The sequence below is a fragment of the Pinus tabuliformis genome, chromosome 8 (assembly GCF_031772625.1).
Source record: "Pinus tabuliformis cultivar Carrire ecotype Pingquan chromosome 8, CPIR1, whole genome shotgun sequence".
Classification (NCBI taxonomy): Eukaryota; Viridiplantae; Streptophyta; class Pinopsida; order Pinales; family Pinaceae; genus Pinus; species Pinus tabuliformis.
The window spans coordinates 1,584,027,350-1,584,044,925 of NC_142294.1; the positions used below are offsets into that span (position 1 = coordinate 1,584,027,350).

The 17,576-nt window shown below is 37.1% G+C and overlaps 1 protein-coding gene across 3 annotated transcripts in view; it reads right to left on the reverse strand.

The window, feature by feature from the left end:
- The window catches only part of LOC149242108 (replication protein A 14 kDa subunit B-like), a 33,485-nt gene that overhangs the window by 9,976 nt on the left and 5,933 nt on the right, over positions 1 to 17,576 (reverse strand). The window contains exon 2 of one of the 3 annotated variants that reach the window (XM_089367635.1): positions 15,932 to 15,974. The exons of the other annotated variants lie outside the window; for them this stretch is intronic. Coding sequence (XP_089223761.1) covers positions 15,932 to 15,974 — 43 coding nt within the window. The remainder of the gene's footprint in view (positions 1 to 15,931; positions 15,975 to 17,576) is intronic. 3 annotated transcript variants of the gene reach the window in all.

The following is a 17,576-nucleotide window of genomic DNA, read 5'->3' on the forward strand; positions in this document are numbered from 1 at the left end:
TCAAAATAGGACACGATGTGTCATGGTTTTTGGACACGAATCTCGAGAGAATCGTGTCGGACACGATGGATTCGGGATTCGTGGGGCCTATAGGATGAATCCGGTTATCTAGGATACAAGTGATTTGTTTGAAAATAAAATTTGTTTCAAATAGACAATGACAATAAATTGCTCCAATATTCAAGATAACAATGTACCATAAAATTGAAGCATGTATTCAAGTGCTCATGAAACAATTTACCAAGGTAAATGGAAACGAATCAAAGTTTGTTAAGAACATAAAATGCTTCCATGTAAAGGATGAATTGCCCGAAGTGTAAGCTTGTAGCTCCAAGCAACAATGACGCAAAGCTCAAATGAAATTGTAACAAACTTTAACTTAATGAAATGTGATAGTGAGGTGTTAATTCCCAATTAAAGCATGCATGTAAGTGAATAAATATGAAAGCTTAAACCATGCAAATGTCAATCCACCCAAGAGAAGCCTCCCTCTAAATGGGGAGATAGGATACCATGGAAGAAATCCCAAGCTCTCACAAGCAAGTTAGATCTTTTATTAATATTACAATGAGAAGAAAGCCCTTCAAAGTTCTCAACTATACTTCAAGGAGAGTCCTCACAATAATTGCTTGAAACTTGGACACTAGACCTCTTTTCTTGAGAAAGTAGTGACAAGATCTCACAAAACCTATGCAAGGGAAACATGGTGTGAGTTTACTCCAAATGCCCACGGCTTAAAGAGGAAAATGGGCAGCCCTCTAGTGAACTCAACTTGGCCAAAATAAGCCTCAAAAAGGGCTCACGACATCCTTGGAAATCGAACCCCCAACACTTGCCAAAGGTCCTGCAAACACTTGTTAGATGTTGCGGGAAGTTGATCTTCAAAATCTACCACACAAAAGTTAGCAAAAAATCCAAAGAATGGTTGCAAAATAAGTAAAATATTAATGGAAAAATCAGCAAAATAAAATGTATATGTACAATTATACTTTACAAAAAGCTAAGCTAAAGAGTAAGAGTAAACTCTCGTCTTTGCTTAGTCATCTTCAAGCTCTTAGATAGCAAATGAAAGAAATGAAGTACAATGTTTTTTTAAAAGAGATTTATATTTAGAAGTTCTAGGCTTGTGTACAAGCTATGTGCCGAAATCCCTGCAAGACCACTTTGTAAGATAAGACTATGAAAGTTCAAAGAACAAATGAGAACTCCTTTAAGAATGTATCAGGAGTGGGTTGGTCTCTCCAAAGAGTTCCCCTCACGCTTGATTCTGTAATCCCAACAAGATGTTCCCTCTACAAAACTTCAATCAAGAATTAGTTCCATATAGATTTAGCAATAAACAATGATAAGAAACTCTAGAGATTTATTTAAAACCAACTAGAGCATTCTATACCTAGAGCATACTTCTAAATCAAATGTCAATGCAAGATAGCTCTACATTAACAAATCTACAAGAGCATATGGAAGCAAATTAGATCAAAGCATGAATAAAAAGAATTATACCAATGCTCAACAATTCATCACACTCGAAAAGGAATAACACCTCATGAATGAAACCCCAAAGTCTTTATTGATATTTCTGAAAGCATACAAGGCAACAGCGCTTCCGCAAGCACAATAGCTAGTAACAATATTATCAATGTGAGAGCCCATGGCTCTATTATACAGAGAGTTGGGAGCAAATCCCAATGAAGAATGACAATAACAAATGGCATTGGAGTCAATCCCAATGTAGAAGTGATTAAACAAGTGGCATGAGGTGCAATCCCAAAGATAAATTCGAATTTGTTGAATGGAGCTCCAATGCCAAGTGTAAAAATCGAGTTCTGGCAAGTGGACATCATTTTCTTCTTCCCTTATGTGCCAAATTCGAATTTTATGGTGGAATGACAAGTGTATATGGGTGGTAACACATGTGGCGACAATTTCCCACGAAAATCTCCACCAAATATTCTCCCAAATGTGCATTAACTTCACAAATTCGAATTTCCAAACAGCTTTTTAGTTTTTCATTTAATGCCAGAAATTCGATTTTATATGAGCACATCCTTTCCTTGATTTTAGGAGTCCACATCACCTTGGGATTTCACTTTAACTCCCCCATAATTTTCCACCTCATTTCCACAACATTTAGCATGTGTGGATATTTAATTTTTTCCATTTATTTAATTTCCGACTTAATTAATTGTCAGATTTCCCACTAAACTTAGGAAAAGTGGGGTTTGAGGGTCCAAAACACATTATTAACCCCTCAAAGTGTGTTATAGTAGAAAGTTGAGGGTGAAAGGTGTAATTTTAATTACTCACACCCCATACAACTTCTCTAGACTACACTTATTACAATTTAAATACAATTTTATTTGCAATTTTTTACCTACGGGAAATCTGAAAAATTAAAAAATGACTACCTAGACCTAACCAAATTCCACGAAATTTTTTGTGTGATCTAGTATGGTAATATACATAGACTCTAGACACTAAGATGTGTCAAGGGTTCAACCTTCAAACCATCACACTGGCTTTGGGGTAAAACGTGAGTGAAAAAACCTAGAAAATTATCCGCCTCTGAAAAAAGAAGAGATAATTAACCAAATAAAAAAAAACACTCCAAGGCGTACTCGTTTGCTGATCGAGTCCCAATATCCTAAGTCTGTTACAGACTCAAAACTCATTAATACTAGTATCAGTTATTACAATTCCCCGTAGGGTGTGGAATCTGGGTACAAGAAAGATGATGAGAAGATAGAAGTAGAGTTAAAAAACTCTGTTGACTGATGATATCTAATGGTACAAGTGTCTTTTGGATCATCCATGGGCATGGAGTCTTCATATAATCATCAAGTGCCACTCCAGTGGTCAACAAGCACCAACTTGCATGTCACTAAAAATAGTCTCAATAGACTTGCCTACCTCTTAAGTAGAATGGATATGTGATCTGTTTCTGTTACCCCTCACTTCTCGATGTTACTAGAGGAGATTTATCATCAATGGTCCACATCACAAGCAATGGTTCTTGTTACCTGCCAAAAGTGGGTAACCCAAAGGAGAATATTTTTCTCCTCATTTGATGATTGGTCAACCAACAACCGTATGACAGTCTTCAAATAGCTTTATATCAAAGCTCCACCTATCGCTCTAGTCAATGCTTTCTCCCATCTAGCATTCTTTTTGAAAGAAGGCAGATCATCTATCAACATGTACTTTAACCATCTTAACAATCATGTGCTTTCATTTCATCTTAAGGGCATGTTAATATGTGTAATATCCCAAACGGGATATTTTGCGCAAATCTAACTTTGCAAAAATTTAACCCAACCAAAATTACTACATAAAAATTACCATTCACTTAACAGAAGATTTCCATGTAAAATATAACAAATAAAATGCATGCAATTCAATAACACAATGAGCAAAAATAATCTCATCTTTCATTATAAGAAATAACTAAAAGAGTGTACATCATGATATAATTGAAATAGCTTAGATAGATAATCTGGTCTCCAAAACTGATATGCTCCAATGCTGAAACCAGCCCTCCAAACCTGAACTGAAATGCAACTGCTAAGCTCTCCTATGAATTCTGGATGAATTCACCAAGGGGAGATGGGTACTCGCCCAATCTCACTGAATCACCCAAGGGTTTCCATCCTGGGCTACCAATGAAGTAGAGAATCGAGTTCGCCAACCTCTCATACAAGAAGAAATATCAAGTCCAAGGTGTCCTTCCAATGGCCTCCTCCTCCTTTTTATAAATCTGATGGACCCCTCTAGAACCTCCTATTTTATTATTATTTTAATCATTGAGCTAATTTCCCTCTTTTGTTTCAATTAAAATATTCTTTTTAATGTGGGAAATGGTAAATTGGCCATCATGCCTCCTTAGGCCACTGAAAATCCCTGCTAACTATCCCATCTTGGAGATCTTCTCATTCTGATTCCAACGAGCTATTACAGTAAGGTGTTCTGTCAAGTATTCTTCTCGGAAAGCCACCATAAGCATAATTAAATGAGTTATGCACAAAAATAACCTCATTTTACGCGAATTATCAAAATGCAATGGAACGAGGAGCGAGTTGTGTGGACTCAATACTGATGATGTGTTGGAAATTGGCAGCTTGGGGTGAATTTATAAAAACAAATTTTCTAAAAATAGAAAGTATCACATGACTTTCTAAAAATAGTAAATCACCTTGCATCAATTGGTAATCAAGCATTGTTGATGGAAAATCCCTTTTGATCATCAATCAATCCTAATAGTTCAATTTCAACTTAATCATCAATATTATCATTAATATTAATATTGAGAATGAGTTGTCGAAGATTGCTCCACAATAGACATGCTTGAATGTCGACGTTTCAAGTCTATAACAAGACCCATCGTCGGGACAAAGGTCTACTGTGGAGCAAACTCCGATAACTCATTCTCAAAATCTACCCCACATAAATCTGCAAACATTATTATTATTATTATTAAAAAGAAATTCAAGTCTCTCAATCATGAGACTCAATCATGTCATATGTAACTCCCCTCAATCAATGCATATGTTACTCTCTCTTAATGGATTCATTCATCTCTCTCTTTAATGCTCTTACGCACGTCTTACACTCTCTTACACACTTTAATGACTAGTCATAAAAAGATTCATCTTACACCTCTTTAATGCCTAAGTTACACTCCTCTCCTTTATGGCATAAGTTACACTACTATTTTAGCATAGATAACTCCTCAAGGCATGTGTATTGCTCCCCATTTATGTCAATAATTCATTGCCCCTCCTATATATATGTGTGTCTTATATCATCTCACCTCATGTACTTGTGCATTGTGAATTTGAACTTGAGAGAGACTTGAAGAGCCAAAGTTATTCAGTGTTTGCATCAGCTACTACTATCAAATATATTTTTCATATTTTGGTGAGCTTCTTCATTCTCTCATTATACTTTGTATCTCTGTTGAACAATTGATTTCTAATAGAAGAAGAATTTGGTTGGGTTTTCCCTTTGTGGTTTTTTCCCTGATCATTGACCTAACTTCTCTGTGTCTCATTGAGTTTTTGGTTCTTTCATTGTTCATATGGTTTATATGGTTTATGTTCTATCTACAATTACTTAACTTAGTTTGCAACATAAAGAAGTTCTGGATTTAAGTGATTGTAACAGCATAAAACATCAAAATTTAAACATGGTATCAGAGCTTTGGTGAAGACAAACTCAAGAAGACAAGTTTCATTTGCAGCTCTCTTTCTACTGGAATATCTTTTGTTGTCCGCTCTATTTGCAACTCTCTTGTTGCTAGAATAGCTCTCGTTGTCTGCTCCATTTGAAGTTATTTTCCTGTTGAAATATCTCTTGTTGTCCGCTCCATTTGCAACCCTGTTTCTGTTGAAATATCTCTTGTTGTCAGCTCCATTTGCAGTTATTATTTGCTGAAATATCTCTTGTTTCTTCTATTTGCTACTCATTTTCTGCTGAAATATTTCCTCTTTTTTTGCTGAAATTTACATTTGAAATTTTACTACTGAATTTTATAGTTGAAATTCTACTGCTGAAATTTTACTGCTGAAATTTACCGCTGAAATTTTACTGTTGAATTTTATAGCTGAAATTCTACTACTAAAATTTACAGCTGAAAATTCACTGTTAAATTTTATAGCTGAAATTTTACTGTTGAATTTTATAGCTGAAATTCTACTACTAAAATTTACAGCTGAAATTTTACTGTTAAATTTTATAGCTGAAATTCTACTACTGAAATTTAGTGCTGAAATTTTGTTGTTTAAATTTTACTGCGGAAATTTTGTTGCTGAAATTTCACTGCTACCATTCTTCCAAGATTTCAAGGAACCCAAGACATGATAGTAATTTTGCAGATAGTAATTAAGTCTTGCAGGTGTTTAATAGTTGTGGTTTTGGTACTTGTTAATGCATGCAAAAGTAAAGAGTAGTTTTATTTCTATTTATGCATGTGCAAGAAAGTATAATGCATAGAAGATTATGAAAGAATAACTGATAGAAATTAAATGTTGAAGATAGGGGGATTTTGACTCTCTCACATTATATGAAAATGGTCATAATCTTATGGATTTTGGTAATTTTGATATTAAAGTTTACTAACAATAATTGTTGTAGGTAAGAACCATGACTTTTGGAAAAGATGGAATGATAGTTTTCTAAATTAACCTCTTTTGCAGCGATCAAATATGGATTATAACTAATATCATTGCAAACAATGAAGTCAATATGTATAATTATTATTACATGTCTTCACTCTGGGATCAAGATTTGAATAAAATCAATGGAAGACCTATCCATGCATTGATTCATGATAAGTAATTATCAATATAAACTGTGGCACCAAAAGTTCACTCATTCATTATAAAGCATTACCTCTTGTGAAAAAATATGTTTTCCAAAATACCTGAGATTAGAGTGGATCATAATGGAGTTTGCCAAGTGGTGATCAAGAAGATGCCTTTCTTCTGCCAATAATGACATATGACTTATGGATAGTGGTAACCTATAGTGTTGATTTTGGGTAGCACCAGATGTGCTCTAGCCCTGAAATTTGGTGGAGGGGCTAGAACACATGAGATATCCAGAACCCATAAATTGTTTGGAGAAATTCCACCCAAATGAAGAGTTATTAAAATAATTAGTATTTTTAATGGGTTACTAGGTCTAAACTTAAGAAAATACAAATGGGTGAGAAGGTTCTAAGTGACGAGGATCAAGCCTGTTTTAATCTTGGTCGTTGATTAGAGATTAGATCACGGTCATTGATTCATCAACAGGAAAAGTATAAGAGGAGGCTTGAGGGTTAGTTGGAGAGGCACCGAATTGATCAAAGAGTTTGATTTTTCTAGGGCGAGGTTTGCTGAGAAAATCGAGCAACTGATCTGAGTTGCAGTGAGGCGCAATTCGGCAGAGGGACTTCAGTCCAAGGCCGAAGAATACACAACAGAGAGATAGAGCGGCACCAAGAGAGATAGCACAGCTCCCGAGAGGGTGACGCAGAGGCCAGAGGGGTTGACGCAGGTGACGCAGAAGCTGGAAGGGCTAACGTAGGCCGTTAGAGGCAGCACTGGGGTTTTTCTGTGGGGCAGAGAGAAAGCAGTCCAGCATATCGACTTTCTTAGCAAGGGAGGCTCACTGAGAGGGTGACGCAACTCCTAGAGGAGGTGACGCAGTTCCAACGCAGAGCTTGGAGCAGCCATCGCTGCCCAGCACTGGGGACAACAGGGTCATCTGTGGGGTTTGATCATCCAGTTGTTGGATTTCCCGAAATATCTGTCTCCAGATAGAGGTACTTCTGCCAAGGTTATTCTCTGTTGGGTGAGCCGCATTTGGCACCCTAGTTGTATTCAAAAATCTGCTTAATAATACAAACCATCTATATGCTGCACCAGTTTCCCTGAATTGGATTTTTTCGGGGACGATTGTCCAAAAATAACGGTGTCCCTTGTGTGATTGTCTCAGTTTATTTCAATTCATGATTTGTATGTATGTGTAGGCTACAATAGTGTTTTTCATCGATGTTTATGTAATTAAATGACTTGTTAAACGCAAAGAACAAGTAGGAGATGATAAACCAGTGATTGCAGTAGGGATTTTTGATGTGTATATTCAGAAATTCTCACGTATAGAGGCTGGATCGAAAGGGAGCTAAGAACTTCCTTTAATCCCAAAGTATTTTCAAGTCGTATGTTGTTTCTTTGTGTCATTGTTCTTGTTTAGATTTATCTTTATAGATCATTGGTTATTTTCTTGCATGAGTATTTGAATGATTCTTTCACTAACTTCTTGATGAGAATGCGATCAAGAAAAATAGATCTTGAAGATCATCAAGGTGCAAAATAGTGCAGGAAGAGTAAACTCCAAGAGGAAGTTGGTGCAAGGATAATGAAAGAGCCACTCTCACATCTAGAAAAGAAAGAAATACCTGCCTCATCACCAAGTATACTTTCATTATGTTTATTTACTTTGCTACTATTGCTCTTGCTCTTGTTCTGGGATCAACAAGTACATTTGATGAATGTGAGAACCAAGTCCTTTGTATCAAGATTGAGGAAGGTGTCGAGCCATCCCATGACTTGAGTGGACATGAAGTGGACAAGATCTCAAGACTTCTGCAAAGATGTTGGAATAAAAAAAATACCACCATACTATATAACCCAGAACAAAATGAGCACTTAAGGATCTTTGATTGCCCTATCTACTTTCATGTGCCAAAGGAAAAGAGTACCAAGTTGAAGCTTCAGGTAAGAAAGGTATGATTGTTGGTTATTGTGAAAATTCTAAAGCTTATAGAATATATGTACCTGGACAAAGAAATATAGAGTTTAGCAAAGATATAACATTTGATGAAGATGCAGCTCTTTGAAAAGCCATAGACACTTGTCCTCCTACTAATGTTGAAAAACAGAATGATGTCTTGGATGCACAAGAAGATCCCAAACCTGAGCTTGATCTTGCTTGTGAACCCATGGATCCCATGGACTTCTTGGATCATTCTCCATGTGCTAGAATAAGATGATTATGGTTTCGTGACACTTTACAGGACGTTGATAGACATGCTGCTCCCAGAGGAACCTTCAGAGAAAGCATGAAACCATGCCGATTCCAAGGATATGTTGTAGCCATGAGCAACATTATTCAAGTTGAACCATGCACTTTTGAAGAAGCTGCGAAGGCTCAAGTGTGGAATGATGTAATGGCTGAAGAATATAAGCCCATCATTCATAATGATGTATGGGAAGTGGTTCCAAGACCCCAAGATAAATCTGTTGTGTCTCCTAAAAGTTTGTATAAAATTAAACATGGTGTTCATCACAGTATTGAAAAATATAAAGCTAGATTTGTGGCTAGAAGGTTTTCTCAGAAAGAGGGAATAGACTATAATGAAATCTTTGCACCCGTTGTCCATTATACAACCATCCGATCTATTGTGGCTCTCGCTGCTAACCGAGGATGGTTTCTTCACCAAATGAATGAGAAAGTCGCTTTCTTGCATGACTTCCTCAAGGAAGAAGTATTTGTGGAGCATCCAGAAGGCTTTGAAGTACATGGCCAGAAAACTCATGTGTTCAGACTGATGAAAGCCCTCTATGGTTTGAGGCAAGCTCCAAGAGCTTGGTATCCCTGCATTGGTAGCTTCTTGATGAGGCTAGTTTTTACTAGAAGTAATGTTGATCCAAATCTTTACTTGAAGACAGTCCAAGGTATGCCTTTCGATTTTGGTATTATATGTTTATGATTTATTTCTGACCGATGGTGAACCTCTTATCCTCCAGTGTAAGAGGGAGTTAGCTTCTTAATTTGAAATAAAAGATCTTCATTTGATGCACTACTTTCTGGGTCTTGAAATGTGGCAGGGACATGGGGAAATTTTCCTTTCTCAAGGAAAACATGTTTTCAAGCTACTGGAATGATTTGGTATGACATAATGCAAGTTTATGAATTCTGCAATGGAAATGAATTTCAAAAAGCTATGTGGTGAAGATGTCGGTCCTGATTTGGCAAATCATTTTGAGTATCTTCAACTAATTGGGGCACTGATGTTCTTAGTGAACACTAGATCATACATATGTTTCCCGGTCAATACTTTGAGCGAATATACGATTAAGCCAACATATGCACACTAGATTGTTACAAAAAATGTGTTGATATACCTGCATGGGACCATCAATCTTGGATTGAGATATACTGCTAAAAATGTAAGACTTCATGGATATACTGATGTTGATTGGGCTGATAACTCTACTGATAGAAAGAGCACTTCTAGGTGTTGCTTTAGTTTGGGATTTTCCATGATCTCTTGGATGAGCAGAAAGTAGAAAGTTTGTTGCACTGAGTATAGTTGAAGTTGAGTACATTGTTGCTAGCATGGCTAGCTGTGAGGCAGTATGGATGAGGAAGCTCTTTGGAGAGATATTTGAGCAAGTTGCAGACACAACAGTTATATATTGTGACAATAAGAGTGGGATTTGTCTTGCAAAAAATCCTATGTTCCATGACAAGTCCAAGCACATTGAAATCAAATATCACTATATTCAGGATATGGTGCAGAGAGGAGCAGTGAGGATCCATCATATTGTGACTGATGATTAGATCGCTGACATTCTTCCCAAATGTAGGACCCTCACTGTTATCCAAATCTTGAAAGGTCTCTACTATCAATCTGAAAACTCTCCTCATTATGTCATCATTGTAAGGAGGTATAGGTGCAATGAACATCATGACACTGCTGAGACAGGAGGCAACTGGAAGTGTGACCACTCCACAAGGGTATTCCAAGAACTTGGTTTGTACAAGGCCAAGCAGACCAAGTTTTAGGGCCCAAATTAAATTTTTACCATCTCACTAATGTACCTTGGAGAGGAGTGAAGCAAGTTGTTCTAGTTTGAAAAGGGCTTTCACCGTGACCTTCATGTGTTTCAAATTTGTCCGAACTTTAAAGATTTTGTGTCCCAACCATGCTCTTTTTGTGGTTGTTCTCGCTGTAGCATAAAAAGTATCCACTTGGAAAGGGATCGGTTAATGGTCACTGCCAATTTATTAAGGGAGTTTATGAATGGTTCATCCAAGTTTTAGCTTGAGGAACAATGACAAGTACATCAAATTGTTTTATGCATAACTCGACTGAGAGACTTCCCCAAACACAGCTTTTAGCAACAAGGCCATACAAGTTCAACAAGACCAACAAGACAGTATATCACAGAACTCACTTAATAGGTGTTGACTTCTAAGGACTCAACCTTAGACTCAACAAACAACTCAACAATAGCAAAACATAATATATTCAAGTTTTGACTATGTGAAAATTCCTAAACCCAAAATCCGTACTGCAACAAATTGATGTTACTTCTCCTACTTGTTAATCCATACAAGTTATTTACTGTGTTCTACAATAAATATCGAAGTAAATACTACTGCAGTGTTTACTTAATTAAAAATAATATGTCGAAACAACAAACTAAACAGGAAAAGATACAACACAAGTGACACATTTATTTTTGAACAAATGTCCCCGAAAAAACCCAATGCGGAAAAACTGATGCAACAGCTCTTAAGGTTTTATTATTATGCAGTAGTAATTTCTGAATACAACTTCTGGATGTCTTCCCGGCAATCCAGTTACAGAGAATATCACTGACAGAGAGATCTATGAGATTACCTCACACTATCACTGGATATCCTAGTTGATCCAGCCCCTGAATGACTGCCCATGGTTGCCTTTGCGCAGTCTCTACGTTAGCCCAGCGTCAAATCCTCTGGGGACAGTGTCACTCCTCCAGCTAATCGATTCGTTGCCCAATAACTTCAATTTCTGCCTCCCAGTCTCACACCTCAACTTGCAGCTCAGAAATCGATTACTCCTTCCTCAAATCTATACACTCGAGGTGTGAATACCCCCATCATCCAGTCCCTTTGACCATGGCACTTGGCCATGAATCCTTGTACCCTTCACACCATCATTATTATTCACTAACACCTATCAATTGAAGGGTGGACTAATGAAATGTCACTTCACCTTGGAGGTTGGAAACACCTAATAAGGTTGTCCTTTAGCCACTCCTACCTAGGGAGAAAACAACATTGCGAGTTCAAGGCCTTAATTTTGGAAGGGGACCCTTATATGAAGAGTTAAATAGCCCATGACACTCAAGCTTGGTTTACTTAGATCCAATAATGACTTTTGCCCCTAAAGACTGGTTGCTTTCACTAGAATACGTGTTGTGATTGTCAGGTGGTTCAACAACCCATGTCTTGGGCACCTTTCCACAAGTACCCATGCCATTAGAGAGGCATATTGGCACTATCAAGTGAAGCATTGAGACTCTTGGGCCTCTTAGCAATAGCAGCATACCACACATGTACCAGGGAACCCCCCTGCACCCATGACATTGTGCCACTTTGCACTGGATTTGATGATTCTTCAAGATGACACATCAGAACCCAACATGCCCCCAAGCCCGCCTTAGCACCAATTGATGGATGGCAGCTAATTCAAGGCCTAGATGAGGATTGTCTAACCTTCAGAGACATGGTTGGAAATCCCTCAACGTTGGAGTAGAGATAGACACTTTGAGCAGTTGGAGACCAATAGAGACCACTTTGTCGTGCCCCAATTGGATTTTAGGACCACATGGAGCCATTGAGGTGAATTTGAGGGCCAACCCTCAAATCATGATTTTTACATGCTTCTACATCACATTTGACACCTCGCAACACTTGGACATGTCATTTGGAGGCTATTTTATGCATGGCATCAACTATACAAAGCTAGCGGCTCAAACATGTGGGCTAATTAGGGCATATTCCATGAAATCTAGTGGGTTGGCTTGTAACCCAAGGTTATGTTCTCACAAACTTGTTGAAATGGTAACTAGGTTCGGTCTTCTTATAATCATGATTTGTAAGAGTAAAAAAGAATCTATTTGTGTCGAAAGAAAAATTATTTTCATTTCCTAATATGTTCTTCATGCTTTCTTTTGGTCAAAAGAAAACGTAAAAGAGCATGTTCTTTGTGACCCTTGTAAGGGAAGTAAATTTGATTTTTTGCAAGTGTCATTTGTCCCTCTAATTTTCCAAGTTGGCCCTCCAAGCGATAAGTCATCTTAGCTCCTTTTTGGCACCCATTCAGCCTCTTTGATGACAATGTAATAGAGACATTCGTTCTCCCTCATGTGCACTTTATCACACATCCAACAAGTTATCCATCTCTGCAATCTACGAAGAATACAAGAAGGATGAAGGTTGAAGTACAAAAGGATAGGATGTGGTTTGTATGCCCTCACTCAAGTAAGAATAGAAGGTTGAAGGAGAAGTATGAATCTTTGTAATGTTTTTTTTTGAGGAATGTGAACTATTTGAAGCAATATATCTCTGTGGAATGTGAACTATCTAAGACTATATACTTCTGAGGAATGCAAATCTTCTCAGTAACCCTTTCTCTATGGGAAATCTAAGAACAAAAACATGGCATCTTGTGAACAGACTTATCGATAGAGTTGTGGCAAAGTTTGGACTATTAATGGAGGGTTGACTTGGCACTTGGACTACTTGTTAGATACGACTTGGATTTCTCTTGTTGACAAAGATTCTATAAGGATTGTTGGGTTTTCACCTTGTGGGTTTTGCCCTGGCCACTGGCCTAATTTTCAATGCCTTTAATTTCTTTGTACTTGTATGGATATATTGATAATGGCTTGATGAATAATAAAAAAGAGCTAAGAAAGAACAATAAATATCTTCACAAGTAATTATCAAAGTCAGGAATTCAACCTTGCAATCAAATTTCAACACTTTGTAAGATAATTAGATGTCATCCTCCTCATATAAATCTATCTTGCACGAGGACCATGCCCACCAAAATTCATGGTGTTTCCTTTGTCCCGATGATCCAAGTACTTTGGAACTTGTCAAAAACGTCCCCAATTGTCCAAGGACGCCATTGGGGCGACGTGGGGACTTCCAAGCCATCCCCAAAAAAAAGGGAAACTTTTAGGGGCGTCCTTTCACCAATTTCACAATCACACCTAGTTTTTTGTTCCAATTTCCGAAGGGCTTGAAAGTACTTTCGGCTTTCCAACGTCCAACAGGCCGTAAAAGGGTCAACCTTGCTCTCAATCCACTACTAGTGAGACATCTGTAGAGGTGGATGGCGAAGGTATTTTTCACATCCACACCTCGACAACTAATAAATGCATGCTAATTGCAATGAGGATAAGAAGTCGAGGTAGAAGAGGCAGTCATGGAGGAGGAAGAAATGGCAACACTCAGATGATATGCAGTGAGGTTCACCATTAAAGCCTAGAAAATGTATGGACTGATAAACAAAATATTAACAAGAAGTTGATGAAGGGAATTTGAACTCTCTGTGCAAATTATTGTTAGCACGCATAGGCATTTTAAAAATGCAGTGGATGCACTAAACAATGATGTGTTTTGGGTGTTTTGGATGCTAAAGACACGTGACCAAAACACGTGTGTTTGAAGGTGCAATAGAGATGACCAAAACGGGTGTGTTAAAAGGTTTTGTACAAGTGACCAAAACATGTGTTTAAAAGTGTAGACAGATGACAATTATGTCGCATACAAACTAGAAGATGTGATATAATATTTCCTGTAATGCTTAAGATGTAGAGCCAAGTAAACTTTTAGGCGGCCACATAAAGTAATTAGAATTTCATCTTTTAAAAATAGCAATTAGAATTTGATTTTAAATGATACGGTATTATTTGTTACTGTGTTGCACGGGTACCCGCACCCGGGGGTGGGGTTCTCGAACCCGTCCCAGGTTCCCGCACCCAAGTACCGGATTCGGGTACGGGTTCTTCCCAGACGAACCCTGAAGAACCGGGTTCTTCAAAAAAAAAAATTGGGTTCTTTTCCTTTAACGGGTTCTTGGGTTCTTCGGGTTCTTCGGGTTGGGTTCTTCGGGTTCTTCGGGTTGGGTTCTTTGGGTTCTTCAGGTTCTTCGGGTTCTTTAGGTTGGGTTCTTTGGGTTCTTCGGGTTCTTCAGGTTGGGTTCTTTGGGTTCTTCGGGTTGGGTTCTTTGGGTTCTTCGGGTTCTTCAGGTTGGGTTCTTTGGGTTCTTTGGGTTCTTCGGGTTCTTCATGTTGGGTTCTTTGGGTTCTTTGGGTTCTTCATAAAGAAAACTATATTAAAAAATTAATTTTCAAATAATTTTTTTTATTGAAATTTAAAAAATAACTTATAACAAAGGTAAAAAACTTAAAAAACCGTAAATCTTTAAGACCTTAACTCTTTACACAAGCAAATATTTGATAGACTGATACCGTGATACGTGATTATTCTTGGCGGCAAAGCACCGCGACATACCAGAAGAACAAACACCGTGATCACTGATTACTAATTTCATTTAACTTTTAAGTTTTTTCCATTTGGTTGAGGCTTGAGCAGTCCCCGTTTACCATTTCCGGCGGCAGTGGGCAGCTTCAGCAGCAGTGGGCAGTGGGTAGCTTCAGCAGCAGTGGACAGAGCAGCTTCAACGGCAGTGGTATTTACGAGTTTTCGTTTTCAATTTTATTATTCCATGAAAAAGTTTCACAAGACCCGCGTGTGAAAAATATAGGTGCATTACAATTTATATTACACATTTGAACAGTGAACACCCACAGGGGCTCAACTACATTAAGCTGCATTACACTTTCATTGTAAGTGGATCGCAATTGCCCACTAGCAGTCACTACTGCAATATCCCTAATGCCATAGGTGTGCGTGATTACTTAAAACCAAAAATCCAGGCCTGTAGTCCCGTGTTCTCTGTTCCAACGATGAGCTTTGTGGAACGGAATGTAGCCACCATCTAATTTGTAAGGCTCCTTGGAGCATATTAGCAAGTTTAATTGTAATGTTTTCCATCGACATGTAACATTGAGCTGGCAAAACATATAATAAATAATTCCCTTCTCTATACAGATGGACATTCAATTGTAACAACTCAATTTAAAAGCTAAATATGTCACTTATGTCGAGAACATAGAATATATGGCATCGAAACCAGAACTGGAAAGTAGACCTCTTACTCTGTAATTTGAGCCTGCAGATTCTTGTAAATCAATTTGGAATGAAACATTCATTCCTGAGCCAAATAACCATCAAATTATAAACTGTAAATGCACACATACAAGTTCAGACATTTTCGGTCAAATAGAAAGTAGGATTGAGACTAGCCATAAGCTGTAATCAGCGGATGCTGTTAAATGGCGAAGGGCTATTTTGGACAATGGCTAAATTAAGTATCAAAATCTGCCAATTTCTCACAGCATTCTCAAAGTTTTCTTGTTTAAAGTTGAAAAAATATACAAATTCAAATTTCATATATATTATTAATTATAAATTTATAATTTATAAAATATAATTATTAAAATATAATATTATTATACTCCCCGACGAACCCACGCACCCTGTTTCCAAAAATGTCGTCCCCGTCCCCGCACCCACGTTTCCTGGCAACATAGATTTGTTAATAGTGTTGACATAAGTAATATAAAAATAAAAATAATTCAATATAAAGTTTAAACTAGTGTTATATTCCACTACCTTTATATGAGAAAATAGTTTAATATAAAATAATTTTAAATTCAGTTACCTTTATATTGTTGTGTTAGAAAAATAAATGAATATAAAATGGTTTTAGAAATTCAACTACCTCTACAACATTAATGTTATGTAACAAAATGAATATTGACCACCAACTATAAGAGTAATAAAAATATTGCATGACATTTGATGCTAATTATCCTATAGACCAGGTTATGAGCTTTATAATCTGGTTTACATGGCATTTAAATTTCAAATTTATCTTGCCTATCACGTTGAAATTTGATAACGATCATCATAGAATGATTATTTAGACAATAGTAGATTGTAAGTTGTAGCAAACTAATAGTAGCTTTAAGTTCTTGACAATGGGCAATGATGACGAGATTTGTTTTTGTGATGCATAATGATGATTAGACAGTATTAGTATTAGTCTTTTATTTTGTAATTTGAATTTTAAAATTAGTAATAGTTCTAATTTTTATATTTTAATTTACCTTTCATGCTTACCCTAAATTACTAAATTTTATTTTCATTTTTATTTTTTAATAAATATAAAAATTAGTCGTCGCACTTGTCGTCCCCAGCCTGCCATCCCCTGAAAATTTGGGGGTGCACTCTAGCTCTCCGAAAACTCATCCCCTCGTACCCTTTGTCCCCTGGTCCCCACAGCCAGTGAAATATAGATATAAATAGAGAAGAGGATCATTCATTCTATTGATCATCACTTGTGGATAATTTTGATTCAACCCTCTTGTGAGATTTCGACGTCTTGTGTCTTGGAAGTGTACTTTGTCATTGATAAATTTTTTATTGTGTCTAATGTATGGAATGTAATGTTTATCTAGGGATTTTCTATTGCACCATTGATTATTGAAGATTAATTGTATAGAAGCTAGATATCGTCATTGTAAGCATTATTCATATATGGAATGTAAATGGTAATCCCCTTGGTGAACTCTTGTTACATCTCTCCCAAGTGTCTTTGATCCCTCACAAAGATAATAGCTAGGGTTTTGTGCTAGGGCAACAAAACATCGTTACTCCTTTGCAAGAACTAGCTAATCTATAACATCCATAGACTCCATCCACCAAAGGACTAGGCATTTTCCTTCCCTAATTGGTGATCAAACCTTTCTTATCCATAAATTGAATTTCTCTCTCTTTCTCTCTCTAAATTTGAACCTCTTAAGGATAAGCAACCTAATTAAGGCTTGGATCGAAATTGTCTAGGAGAGGAAATTTTTTAGTGTGGAAGGATTCAACATCAAGGGTACATTTGGTTGCCTCAAATTCAACCTCCTTGGTGGCTAATTCATTAATTTTTCATCTTGGTTTCTCATGCCCTAGGGAAAACTCTAGTTTGGTTAAGCTTCAACTTGAGGATTTCTTGAAGGTCTCATATGTCATTGGCTTGCTAATATTCATTATTAGAAACCTTTTCCTTGGTGCCTTGACCTTAGGATATTCCATTTTGCATGCTATTAACCAAACCCTAAGTCTAGTGT